At 40.5% G+C, this 14,506-nt stretch overlaps 1 protein-coding gene across 8 annotated transcripts in view; it reads right to left on the reverse strand.

Annotated features, from left to right (window-relative positions):
- NR3C2 (nuclear receptor subfamily 3 group C member 2) overlaps positions 1–14,506 on the reverse strand; it is a 205,337-nt gene that overhangs the window by 31,984 nt on the left and 158,847 nt on the right. For all 8 annotated transcript variants that reach the window (XM_084856235.1, XM_084856236.1, XM_084856237.1 and 5 more), the window contains 2 exons: positions 1,927–2,265; positions 494–638 (listed from right to left, as the gene is read on the reverse strand). In XM_084856235.1, the coding sequence (XP_084712361.1) occupies positions 494–638; positions 1,927–2,265 (484 nt within the window). The remainder of the gene's footprint in view (positions 1–493; positions 639–1,926; positions 2,266–14,506) is intronic.

The raw sequence follows: 14,506 nt of genomic DNA on the forward strand, positions 1-14,506 counted from the left end.
AGGCTGATTATGCAACCTCCGCTTGGGGGATTCTCGTGTTGGGCAAATGCAGCAAGCGTGGGTTATGAGGGGTATTAAACAACCCTCACATAACCCACACTGACCAGGTTCACATGACACGACAACCCCCAAGCAGGGTTTGCACATTCGAAATGGTGGGTGCACGTACCGGACGCATGTACAGAAAGCCCCAGTGGAATTTTGATGCTCTGGAAACACTGCTCCATACTATGGCAGATATAAATCAAATGGGTGGGTAGGGACAAAGCTTTTCAGAAAGATGTTCTCATGTGCTCATTCTTTGGTATCTACATTGTCTCAGAGGTTTTGCATCTATGCACATTAAGTTAACATTGCTGTATTGTTTCTTTCTTTGAAAAAGTAAACATTATTTTTTGTGGACTGCCCAGAGAGCGTCGGCTATTGGGTGATATAGAAATGTAATCAATCAATCAATCAATCCGTCAATCAATCAATTCAATATATAACTTACTCATTAAAGACTAAGTCAGGCGCAAAGTAGAGGAACTGGCTGTTTGTATGCCTGTATGATCTCCAGCTCAAGGCAAATGATGACAGACACATCCAAGAATACTGGATTAAAGTAATTTGGTCCTCAAGAGGCAAGTTTCTAAAACCTGAAAAACACAATATATCAAAAACAACATTTAAACTTCAGTGGCATTTCATGTCATCTACTTTACCACTCTCCAAATTTGGAAAATAAAGGCACCATTCCCTTGAAGTCTTCAGCTTATTCAAATCATTTCTTAACAGTGAAAGATGTTGCATTGTAAAGACCCAGCAGCAGTCAATTTCTAAAAAAGAAAGGTGCTGGAGTTTAGGCCTGCCAGGAAACTGCAACGTCTAACTTAGAAGTTCTGCACCTGAATCCCAGATGTCTAGGGAATGAATCAGGGTTACTCAATGGGGGGAGAAATCCACTTGGCGAAGTGCAGGATTTACTGTTATTTCACAGTATCTGTTGCTAAAGCCCTGGCATCTGAAATAGCCCTGGTTCAAATTAAGAACTGAAAGCTGCATGCACATGATCAAAGTCATGGAAATATGAAGCACGACTGACATTGCAGAGAAAGCCAATATATGACATTGCTCTAAGAACGCCTCTTAAGAGTTATATCCACATTAGATGGTACATTTTCATGTATTCTAAACAGAAATTAAATTTTGTTTGGGCACAAAATATATTTATGCAAAATATATTTATAATTATATATATATAAATAATTCATATATTTATATATTTATATTTATGCAAAATATATTCATTTTCCATTCAAGATAGTTCTCTTGTTTAAATTTTCATTCACAGATACACACAGTATCACACACAATGGACTATTCCTTTCTAACAGAAAGCTATTAATTAAATCTTGATACAGGAAGTATCCTTACCAAGTTCTTTTGGGCAAAGCATACCTTAAAAACCACACTGCCTATATTAAAATGTTATGCTATAATGTATCTAGGGATGGGAGAACCAGTGATGCTCGAACTCGCTGAAATTCTCCAAACTTTACTTCAAAGCTCAGTTCGGCTCACTCTCATTCTCATTTGTTTTCTGTTTTTTCAGTTCATTTGAACAGGAAAAATGCACATTTTTCAAAAATGCGCGATTTTCCCACATTGACTAATGTGTGAAAATGCAAATTTTAAAAAGTGTACATTTTTCAAAATGCATACTTTTCAAAATGCACTTTTAAAATGCACTTTAAGTTGTCCATTTCTTAATGTGTGCATTTTTAAAGGTGCACATTTTTTAAAGTGCATATTTTTGGGGATTTGTGAGCATTTTCAAAGAACATGTGATCCCATTCGCTTTCACGTTCAGGATTTTGAACAGGGCATTTTGAATGATTGGCAAAATGAAACAAACTCCTTGTACGTCCCTTAATGCATCCTTACCCGGAAGTATTTTTGCCCATTTTACCACCTGAATCATCTGCTTGCCAGCAAGACGGTTTAAAGTGGAGAGCAGGTGTTCGGCCGTATCTGGCTTCGAGCTATCATATCCTGCATATATAATTTCAGGTTCAATGTTCTCTAGGACCATAGCAGGTGAGGGAGTAAGTGCTGGTGAAATGGCAGACAAGTGAGGAACAAGTGCTGTGTTTACAGAAGGTTCTTTTGCTGGAGCAATATATGTAGTCCCTTCTTCTGGACTTTGAGGGGGCGGCTGCTGCTGCTGCTGTTGTGGTTCTTCATGGATCCCTTTTAACTTGCCCAACTTCTTTGACTTCCGGGCTGTGAAAAAATACAGGAAGAACGTAAAAAGTGTTTGCACAATATTGGATACATGAAAGTTATCACCCTTCATCCTCTATTCAGTTTTTTTTTAAGAATATATGGATGCTATCTTAGGGAATAGTAACCAGGTCAATGATGGAATACAATAAAGACCAAAAAAATTATTTAGGATTTTAAAAAAAAACACACTTGTCCTTTTAAACCAATACCTCGCGCATAGAAGAAAGCAAGTTGTATCCGTATCTCCCAAATATATCTTACCTTTTAATGTATTTTCCCCTTCTTCACACAGATTTATAGAACTTTTAATTCTCCTAAAAGCACACCCCCATCATACGCTGTTTAATTTTGTCTTTGTTAGTTGAATCGTTTTGAACTCTTTGTCATTCTTTTGTTATACTCCCAATATTCTCTCCTAACTTAGCTCTTTGGTTGGTTTTGAAATTGCACTGTATGCTTTCCTTAAGGCAATTAAGAGAAATATAGTAGGTGTGGCAAGTAAAGAGTGGCATCTTATAAAAGTTAGACAACCTGCACATTCTTACCCAATATTATCACTTTAAAATATGGGTTCTCTCATTATTACCCCTATTTCAAAGTTCCTCTTGGTTCTATGGCACATGCTGCATTATACTGAAGTGAACTGGAAAACCTTTTCTGTGTCCATAGGTTCCTTGTGCTTATTGTGTACTGATCAGAGTTGTTGGATTCAAATATATGTAGCCAAATTTTCTTAATCCCCACAACATTAACAAAGAAAAACTATCAACGTAAAATGGGGTAAGAAAGTGAAAAGGGACATGTGTTTTTTAAGAGAGTTCTGTGGTTGAAATCAAAAGGAATAGTAGTTACCAGTACCCACTCACAACCACATACAGAGGCAGACAGAGAGAGGGGGGGGGCAATTCACACTCTGGATAGTTTATACAAGGACAGTACCCACCCTCATGGAAGTGATTTGCATCCAGGTATCCCTCCATTACATTCCTGAGCAAGAACAAGTGCCATATAGAGAGGTCACAACCTCCTCAAAATGTGTTTGAATCACCAACAGTACCCACTCACAACCACATACAGAGGCAGAGAAAGAGAGATGGCCAATTCACACTCTGGATAGTTTATACAAGGACAGTACCCACCCTCATGGTAGTGATCTGCATCCAGGTATCCCTCCGCTACATTCCTGGGCAAGAACAAGTGCCATATAGAGAGGTCACAACCTCCTCAAAATGTGTGTGAATCACCAACAGAATATTTGGGCTATAGACAGGAGTAGAGATGTGAAGGCCTGGAAAAAACGGAAGCATTCGGAACAACAGGTCTGAGGACCATTTGGGTTTTTTTTTCCAAAGTTTGGAAAAATTGAACAGCTTTGGATAATGAAATATTTTCTTTTAGAATTTCAGACAAAGTATTCATATATTGCTACCCAAGCTTGACTGCCCCCCAAAATGATTTCTAAATAAGAACACTTTTATAGAAAGGCTAGAGATGTAAAACGTCTGGAAATAATAAAGCCATGGAGAAAAATGTTTTTTAATCTTCTCTGTAAGATTCCCAGCATACTTAGTTCTTTCATTCCTTATTAAAATGATTGATCTAAAGTATATTTTACTGATAAGACATTTATGCTCAGCTTCTCAACATGTGAGTAGAGTCACCATTGTGCATTCTTGACAGTAAATGTGCATTCTTGACAGATTGGGTTTGTTCTATAGAGTCCTGTGTTTCTGATGCTGTAGCAGTTATTTCATACAGTTCTAATCTATTCAGACAATAATTACAAATTCACTGAGTTTACTTTTAGGAGTTATAAAATATAATGATAATTTTATGAACAAATTAAGTTATACATAAAATAATTTCAGGAACAGAAAGGCAGATTTATGTTCCTAAAGCAGCCCTCCCCAGCCTGGTGCCCTCCAGATGTTTTCGACTACAGTGCTTAACATTCCTGACCATCGCCTATCCTGACTGAGGCTGATGGGAGCTGAAGTCCAAAATATGTGGAAGGCAACAGTTTGGGGAAGTCTGTCTTAAAGCAACAAAGTAATTTTTCCCCACAATTTCCGTTCTTTAAAATAAAAAGAACGGTTTTTGTGAACTGCCCAGAGAGCTTCGGCTATTGGGCGGTATAGAAATGAAATAAATAAATAAATAAATAAAACACAATTTTTTCCCATGGTCTCAAAATTTCCAGAAATTTTACATCTCTAGACAGGAGCCTTCCAACAATTTATTTATTTTTCGAGATAAACTTTAAAGAGTTATGGAAAATGCCATTTGCAGACGTATCCACTTGCAGAGTTTTCCCTGTCCCCCTACCTGAGTGGCAAACAAGTTTATATTTCAGAAGGTATCGAGCAGCTTGATCTTTTAATACTTCTTTTGAAGTATCTTTTATGTTTTACTTTTATTTGGTTTTGCTGGGAGAGCATGTTTAAAATTACTTATCTCCCATTCTCCCAATATGAGCAGATATTACTTTCATCCATGAGAAAACATTACCTCTTGACAGTCATGTGTATAGCGAAAGGACTAGTATTTTTCATTGCTTCCCTTGCCAGACTGCAGCTTAATTGATTTAATTGGCTTCCACTGAAACCAGTCACACTAGATCAAATACAAATCTCTTAATGACTTTATATTTATATTTTAAGGTTTATTTCATATAATTTTAAGGTGTGTTTCATATATTTATTCTTCTTTATAACGACAATGAAGAGAAATGTGACATTTAGGTAGTAAGCCCCTCAGGGCAAGGACCTATCCTCTTGTACTCTGCAAACATTCTATACACAGTTATAATGTCTACATGTATATCAATATACAGAGATTGAGAGAGAGAGAGAGAGAGAAACTGGCAAAATAAGATCCAAACAACATGTTACACTGATTGCATAGCATACAGCTGAAGGTTAGCTTTTTATTTACTGCAGTGTAGGTGTGCGCAGCCCTGACTTGGAACAGCACCAGCAAGGAAGGGAGGACTATACCTCCCACCACCACCATTTTTGTGGAAAAAAAGAAAAAAAAGCCTTCAATGCTGCCAATAAAGACTTTTATTTTTATTTTAACACCCTATGGTGGGGTGGTTGTTGTTCAGTCGTTCAGTCATGTCCGACTCTTCGTGACCCCATGGACCATAGCACGCCAGGCCTTCCTGTCCTGCGCTCTCTCCCGGAGCGTGCTCAAGTTCATATTCATTGCATCGGTGATGCTATCTAGCCATCTCATCCTCTGCCGTCCCCTTCTCCTTTTGCCTTCAGTCTTTCCCAGCATCAGGGTCTTTTCCAGAGAGTTTTCTCTTCGCGTTAGGTGGCCAAAATATTTGAGCTTCAGCATCTGTCCTTCCAATGAGCACTCAGGGTTGATTTCCTTTAGGATGGACTGATTTGACTAGGGGTGGACGAAAGTCCCTTACCTGTCGTCGAAGGACGTTCGCGGTAGGGGGAGGCGCTTTGCTGCTCCCCCCGCGAAGTTCAGGCCGGGGGGGGAGGCTTCCCGCCTCGCCCCGGCCGAAATTCAGGCCGGGGGGGAGGCTTCCCGCTTCGCCCTGGCCAAAATTCAGGCCGGGGAGGAGGCTTCCCGCCTCGCCCGGCCGCGAACGCGAAAGTTAAAAAAAAAAAAAAAACGCCCCCTGATAGGCTACGTGACGATTCACGTAGCCTATCACGGCTAGATCTGCAAAGTCAGCCGTGATAGGCTACGTCAATCGTCACGTAGCCTATCACGGGTGACTTAAAAAAAAAAAGCGCATACGCTAATGGCGGCCCCCATAGGGAGCCGCCATTCGCGTTCCTTATTTAGTCGCTGTAGTCTATGTAAATGTTTACGTAGACTACGGCGAAAATAAAGGCAATGCAAATAGCGTTGCCCTTATTTTCGCCATAGTCTACGTAAACATTTACGTAGACTACAGCGACCAAATAAGGAACGGGAATGGCGGCTCCCTATGGGGGCCGCCATTATCCGTACGCGCTTTTTTTTTTTTAAGTCACCCGTGATAGGCTACGTGACGATTGACGTAGCCTATCACGGCTGACTTTGCAAATCTAGCCGTGATAGGCTACGTGAATCGTCACGTAGCCTATCAGGGGGTGTGTTTTTTTTCTTTGATTGCAATGGCGGCGGCGGCAGCCGGTCGAAAGACCAGCTGCCGCTCCCGCCCCGCTCAAACACCCGCCGAACCGCTGGCCGGACCCGCCACCGGGAGGGACATTCGGTGAAGGTAAGTCCCGTCCCAGGGGTGGCGGGGGGGGTTCAGAGGATTTCTCCCCGAAACTTGTTCGGGGGGCCGAACACGTTGGTGCTCGGCCCCCCGAAGTTTCGGGGAGAAATTCTCCACCATCCCTGGATTTGACCTCCTTGCAGTCCAGGGGACTCGTAAGAGTCTTCTCCAGCACCACAGTTCGAAAGCATCAATTCTTCGGCGCTCAGCCTTCCTTATAGTCCAGCTCTCACAGCCATACATTACTACTGGGAAAAACATAGCTTTGATTAGACGGACCTTTGTCGGCAAGGTGATGTCTCTGCTTCTTACTATGCTGTCTAGGTTGGCCATAGCTTTCCTCCCAAGGAGCAAGCGTCTTTTAATTTCATGGCTACAGTTACCATCTGCGGTGATCTTGAAGCCCAAGAAAGTAAAATCTGTCACTGCTTCCATTTCTTCCCCTTCTATATGCCAGGAAGTGATGGGGCCAGATGCCATGAGCTGAGTTTTTTTAATGTTGAGTTTCAAACCAGCTTTTGCACTCTCCTCTTTCACCCTCAACAAGAGGCTCTTGAGATCCTCTTCGCTTTCTGCCATTAGGGTGGTATCGTCTGCATATCGGAGGTTGTTGATAATTCTCCCAGCAATCTTAATTCCGACCTCTGATTCATCCAACCCGGCATTTCTCATGATGTAGTCTGCATATAAGTTAAATAAGCAGGGTGACAATATGCAGCCTTGTCGTACTCCTTTCCCAATTTTGAACCAATTGGTTGTTCCATGTCTGGTTCTTACTGTTGCTTCTTGACCCTCGTACAGGTTTCTCAGGAGACAGGTAAGGTGGTCTGGTACTCCCATCACTTTAAGAATTTGCCAGAGTTTGTTGTGATCCACACAATCAAAGGCTTTAGTGTAGTCAATGAAGCAGAAATAGACGTTTTTCTGGAATTCTCTTGCTTTCTCCATGATGCAGCGAATGTTGGCGATTTGATCTCTAGTTCCTCTGCCTCTTCAAAACCCAGCTTGTACTTCCGGTAGTTCTTGGTTCGCATACTGCTGAAGCCTAGCTTGTAGGATTTTGAGCATCACCTTGCTGGCATGTGAAGTGAGCGCAATTGTGCGGTAGTTTGAACACTCTTTGGCGTTGCCCTTCTTTGGAATTGGAATGTAAACTGACCTTTTCCAGTCTTGCGGCCATTGTTGAGTGTTCCAAATTTGTTGGCATATTGAATGCAGTACTTTAACAGCATCATCTTCTAGGATTTTAAATAGCTAGGATTTTAAATTTCTAGGATTTTAAATAGATTTTAAAAATCTATTTTAAATAGATTTTTAAATAGGATTTTAAATAGGATTTTAAATTGTAGGTCTTCATAGAACCGATCAACCTCAGCTTCTTCGGCATCAGTGGTTGGGGCATAGACTTGTATTACTGTGATGTTGAATGGTTTGCCTTGGATTCGTACTGAGATCATTCTATCATTTTTAAGATTGTACCCCAGTACTGCTTTTCCCACCCTTTTGTTGACTATGAGTGCTACTCCATTTCTTTTAAGGGATTCTTGCCCACAATAGTAGATATGATGGTCACCTGAATTAAATTCGCCCATGCCTGTCCATTTGAGTTCACTGATTCCCAAGATGTCGATGTTCAATCTTGCCATCTCATGTTTGACCACCTCCAGCTTACCTTGATTCATTGATCTGACATTCCAGGTTCCTAAACAATATTGTTCTTTACAGCATCGGCTTTTCTTTTCAACGGTGGGGTGGGGGGAAGGGTTAATACTCCCCTACTGGTGCATGGCAGTCCCAGTCTGAATCAAGGCCACAAGAGCTTACACTACAGTAAATAAACTCGAACCTACATGTACACTTCGCTCAACATCTAAGGCCCTCCTCCAGCTGCCTAGTCCAACGGAAGCTCGGAAGATGGCAACAAGGGAGAGGGCCTTCTCGGTGGTGGCCCCCAAATTCCCGACGAGGCCCGCCTGGCACCAACGTTGTTATCTTTTCGGCGCCAGGTTAAGACTTTTCTCTTCTCTCAGGCTTTTTGGCAGTACATGATAAGTTTTAATTGATCCTGGAATGGCTTGTGGTTATGGAACTCTATGGAACTCCCTCCCTAGGGAACTCTGCCATGCCCTCTCTTTAATGAGCTTCCTCCGCACATTAAACATGTGGTTGTTCAGGCAGGCATTTGGGGTGGGTTAGGGTATTTTAGAAAATGTTTTTACTGTAGAATTTTATTGTTTTAAACTGTTTTATTATATACTTTGTACATCGCCCAGAGTGGCTGGTTGACCAGCCAGATGGGCGATTAATAAATTTAATAAATAAATAAATATGGTTGTTTGCTTTGAGACTGCTTGTTTGAAGTTGTTTTTAGATATATATTTTTTGTGTATATTGTTAGTTCATGGGTTTTTTATGTAATTGGTTTTTAAAATCTGTATACTCTATTTTAATGTTTTTAATCTTTGTAAACTGCCCAGAGAGCTTTGGCTATTGGGCAGTATAGAAATGTAATAAATAATAAAAATAAATGAATAACACCTTCTGCTACAGAGAGCTTCAGCTATTGGGCAGTATAGAAATGTAATAAATAAACCTTGTATCTAAAGGTATTTTTGAAATACTTTGTGACTCCAACCTTCAAAAAAGTCTTGGCACTAAGAATTTGGACAGAAAATAAGTATTCTATAGTAGTGATAGTTTTGTACCAGAAGGTGCTACATGTAAGCCCTGATATACATGGGTTGCTTTGGACAAATCACTGTCAAATGTAGTTCTATTTTTCACACATCAAATCAACAAAAGTAAACCTCCCAAAAGGTACTGGAGCAAGAAGCTACAACATAGTACATTTACACAATTTCAGCTTCCCAAGTCAGGCAAGGACAAATTATATCTCCAAAAATCACAGTCTGTCAAGAGAATAACAGAGCTATATGAAGTTACCTATCACCTCAGTGAATCTTCAGTGTAATGTAATGGAGATTCTGGACAGCAAGAATTTCAGGGATAGTATATTTCATTTTGTGACAAATGAATAATCAAGTATATAGTCTCCAGAGCTTGCTCCATTTACATTGTTGGGATTTGTGAAATATGCAAATGTATGTCTGCAAAGATATCAATCTGTGGAATGACCGATATCTATCCATTATCAATGCTTCTCAAACTCGGTGGAAGTTTTTAAAAGATCCACTGAATTCATTTATTTACAGTGCATGGTGTGAATGTCAATATCTCTTTGAAAGACCATTAACCTAATAGAGAGAGACTTTTTCTTCAAACAAGCCACCCTGAGCCATGGTTTGTTGTTGGATTGTTCAGGGTGGTTAACAAACCACCCTGCGGAAAATGTCCTGGGTTCAGACAACACGCTAACCCATGGTTCAACAAACAACCCACTGTTCAACAACAACCCATGCTCAACCACTGAGTGTGGGTTAGTGTGTTGTGTGAACAGCCCCACTGAGGAGCCCTGGAAATATCTTCAGCATGTGCATCTGAAGAATCTTTACTCTCTTTCATCCTGTGAAAGCCACTGGGTCAGGTCTTGATTTCTATTCCATGATGCTGCTATAAGCTTCATACAAACTGTTCAATCAGGTGTATTTTTTGTTCCCCTATATTTTACAGGTATGCACCACAAAACATGGACAAATCCATGTTTCAAAGGGAAGCTCTAGAAATAAACCTCTTTTTGCATACATCTGCTGCACCAATACACATTTCCAAACAAGCCTGGTTGTGTCCATGCAGGCTTTTCAAGTGTCTGACTATAAACCTGAAATCAGTAATAGTTATTTTCTCTAGCACAATAGACTATTTTTAGTTGCACTGATTTGGATATATCCATGTATGTCCCACTATATGGGATCTTCTTGAATAATGACTGGGTTTTGGGTTTTTTTCCAACATCTACTGTTTGATAGGACACACTGAAGAATTCCATTATGGGTGTACACACAATTCCAGATTTTTGATCAAATGAACATAAAAGTAGAATTCTGAAGAGTACTAATTAGTACTAAGAGAACTAACGCAAAGCAGAAGCCAAATACAGGAATCACCATATAGCTTCTGTTAAAGAAACTATGCACTTCCTTTCTGCAATGTATATATAGCCCAATTGGCATCCAGCAGAAATTGTTGTGCCTGCTAGAATTGCCAAAGATGTATCTCCATTTATCTTACTGAAGTTTTGCTGGAATAAAGGCAGCTAAAAACTGATAATGCCTGGTGGGTTTTTATGTCTCTGTTAAGATGGGGTAGACATTTGTCAATGGAGTAGATTGGCTAATTCTCTTCTGCAGAATCATTTTGGATACAGTCAAAGTGATGAGGTGCAAACTTGGAAGGTAAAGTGAAGATTGCAATAGTGAAGTTGAGAAATAGCAAGGACAAGAGCTTTGAAGTTGGGTGTGCTGAAGAATGATTTCTGGCGATGCTATGGAAAAACAAGAAGCAAACTATGCCTCAGCAATGTGAGGGTAAAGGAGATTGTGAAAACCTGTTAGAATGTGGACAAAATTACCATCAAGGTCAGATTAATTTTTATTAACTACAATAAAGCTTATTTTTTTGGATGTAGGAATATGTGGTAAGAGAACTCATGGACTGTAGGGACATCACTAGCTGGGAGGTAACACAGTTCCTCACAGTAGGGAATTCAGTATTGCATAGAAGTGAAGTGTGGGTTTCTACTGCCACAACCCAAGAGACAGTTTTTATCCCTCTCATAATACTAGAACCAGGGTCATTGAATGAAGCTGAATGGTGGGAAATTCAGGACAGACAAAATGAAATACTTCTTCAAAGTGCACAGTTACACTATGTAATAGGCTACCACAACATGTAGAGATGGCTGCCAATGTGGACAGATTTAAAAAGGTGTTAGACAAATTAATGGAAGATGAGGCTATCAATGGCTACTAGTCATGATAGCTATACATTACCTCCAGTATCAGAGGCAGTATGGTTATCAATTCCAGCTGCTGGGGAACACGAACAGGAGGGGGCTCCTGCACTCTTGTCCTGCTTGTGGACTTCCCACAGGCATCTGGTTGGCCGCTGTGGAAAACAGGATGCTGGACTAGATCCAGCATGGCTCCTCTTATGTTATCAAACTGATCCATACCATTGTGTTATGCAGCAAAAACTGAGACATCTACAACATCTATAAAGATGCTATACCGCATGCAGAATAGGATAGCGATTATAGGGAATGGAATTACCAGAGCAACCAGTACAGTAGATAGTATTTTGATTTTGTTGGTAGAGAGTTGGATTAGCAAAGAAGCAAGGACAATGGCAGAAATTAACACAAGGCTCTATGCCTTCTCGTAATTGTCTAATGTCCTAGTAACTTACTATTAAGGTTTCCAATTGGCATGGTCCATGCAGCCTCACATGGACTGGTTCCCATGTTACTTTTTCCAGCCCGCATCTTAAAGGAGCATGTTAAGAAGTGTCCCAAAAGAAATACCTGGTTTGACTGGACTGTACATGTCTCTGCTTCTGAACTTTTAAGATACACTGGTGGGGAGGTCTGGCTCCTGACTCAGTTCTAAAAGTATCAGGGAGGAAATATACACGGAAATTATGAGTAGGAAAATGAGAATGTATTTGTTTAGGCTAATTTCCCATTCTATTGTAGAGATTGCTTAGACTGGGTTGTAATGGAAAAAATAAAAATAAGGGAAAGAGATTTAAAAAACACAGAGATATGGACTCCTATCCAAATAGTACGATCTTGTACTGTTTCCTCAAATGTCTTGAGAGCAGAGCTCAAGAAAACGACCAGGGGAAGGCGAGATCCATAAATGCAAGCTGGCTACTAATATAGTACCTCTATATATGCCCCTTGGTATTGAAACTGGCTACACACATGCATATTTTCTAGTGCTGCGCTGAAACTCTACCTGCCCTTTCGCAATCTCTTCATTTCCCTGAGAAAGAGGCAATTGTTTTTCTGCCTCTTTTGTGGGGATGTTGAGAATTTCAGAGAAATTTCTCTGGGTGCAGGGCTTCAGTGCTTACCTTACTGTAAGGAGGTGGCAAGGTGTGTGCGTGCGCTTTCCTTTACCATTTTCCCCCATTCTGTTCTTGCAGCCTTTCCAGCTGCTTGCGCTTCTTGGAAAGCCCCCTAGAGGACTTCCTCCCTTGGGGCATCCCAGTGCAATCTGCCTGCTGAGTGCCTGAAAGCTGAGAGAGACATTTTTGGTTTTGCTTTGTTGTTATTAAAAGTGCTTTGCAGAACAACAACAACAAAAGCAACAACTCTTCTCTCAGCTTTCAGGCAATCAGCAGGCAGCTGCACTGGAAAGCCCCAAGGGAGGAAGTCCTGGCTAAGTCTTCTAGGGGGCTTTCTAAGAAGCTCAAGCAGCAAGAGAGGGTGGGGTGAAATGGTAAAAGAAAGAACACACTCCTCCCTGCAACCTCCTCACAGTGAGGTAAGCACTGAAGCCCTGTACCCTGGGAAATATATCTGAAATTCTTACCCCTTCTCACAGTTTTGGGGTGCAGTTTCTTTTCACCCCACCCCAACAAATGGTTGAAAATAAATAGTTGAAACATTCAGTGCAGTGCTAATATTTTCCATCCAGTTGTCGTGCCTTTCACAGGCAGCATTATTTATGGCAAGCTGGGATGCCTGATCCCAGATGGATGCGTATGATAAGCCAGGCAAGCTTCAATGATCTGGTGGGTTGAGGAGGGCAGGGTCATACCTGGCAAACAAGCAAAAAACACAGTTTGGGAGCTATTGCAGATCTGGATGACAAGGAGTAACTTAGACGAAAGAATAAAACAACTAATGAACAATCACCAACTCAATTGCTGTTAGCAACTTGGATTTATTTGCAGCTCTGTCTTCCAAACACAGCCAGGTGCTGCTTAATTTGTGAAAACTGACAAGATCATGGCCCTAGGTGGTCTGGCTCCAGGGTGCAGAGACTCTCCGATTACATTACATTACGGAGTGAGCATGCCCTAAATGACAATATGGAAGACAAATAAGTGAATCAGTAGTAGTTGTTTTTTGAGGAGAAATCTTATATATTCCAACATGAAATGCTATAATATGCTTCCAAGTCCAGGAAGTCTTTATAGGTTCACTATACTTTCATGATATGTACTTTACATTAAGGATATGCAACTGAAATGCAAAAATAAAACTGCTACCAAGAGAATTATCAACTGAGCAAAACATAAAATACCCTGCTGAACTTGTTTGAAGTTAATAAGCAAAAGACATATTCATTTGATATATTATTTCCTCTCTTTTTCTGTTGCAAATAGTGCTCAAATCCATCTGATACAATTTGCACAGTAGTCTATACAACACAACCTTTAAGCACACACTGGCCTATTATTTTTCTCCTCGTAGGACCCCGATTTATTCCATGGAAATGAAACATCCTTTTAAGTTTAGATAATTGTATGCAAATTTTTTGTTAAATCCAGAAATGTTACCATATCCTAACCTTAATGTCCAACATGATGACATCAGCTGGACTGATTCATCAGATTCACGATTCACTTGAACTAATTAAACAAACCAAAGCCAGGCATAGACTATTTCATGACGCAGTTTAGGAACAGGACACATTTTACCAGTAACATTTAGAACTAAACCATACATTTATATGAGAAATTGAAAGATTTGGGTTGTTGTTTTTTTAAAAAAAACCCAACATACTCCAGATTCACCAAGAGTTCTAATAGTTAAGAAATCACATTTCTTCATCATCCTCCATCCCATCTTCATTTCTCTGGCACTATCTCCTTGCTAACATATGCAACCTCAGCCAATCCTCCTGCTAACTTTGTTAAAACAACTTTGTTTCACCAGAGCCAAGACTGGTCCATCCCTGTTTCAGCCTTTCCCTCTTGTTCCTTCCACACCCAACTGTTCCCTTTGGCTGACCTTCACTACTCCAAAGAACAGTCTCTATTTTTCATCCTAACTTCAGCTTTCCTCCCACCTGAGTCCTGCCTGTAGTCTTCACCTTC

The sequence above is a fragment of the Heloderma suspectum genome, chromosome 5 (genome assembly GCF_057233095.1).
Source record: "Heloderma suspectum isolate Gila_16-S chromosome 5, 16-S_ref, whole genome shotgun sequence".
Classification (NCBI taxonomy): domain Eukaryota; kingdom Metazoa; phylum Chordata; class Lepidosauria; order Squamata; family Helodermatidae; genus Heloderma; species Heloderma suspectum.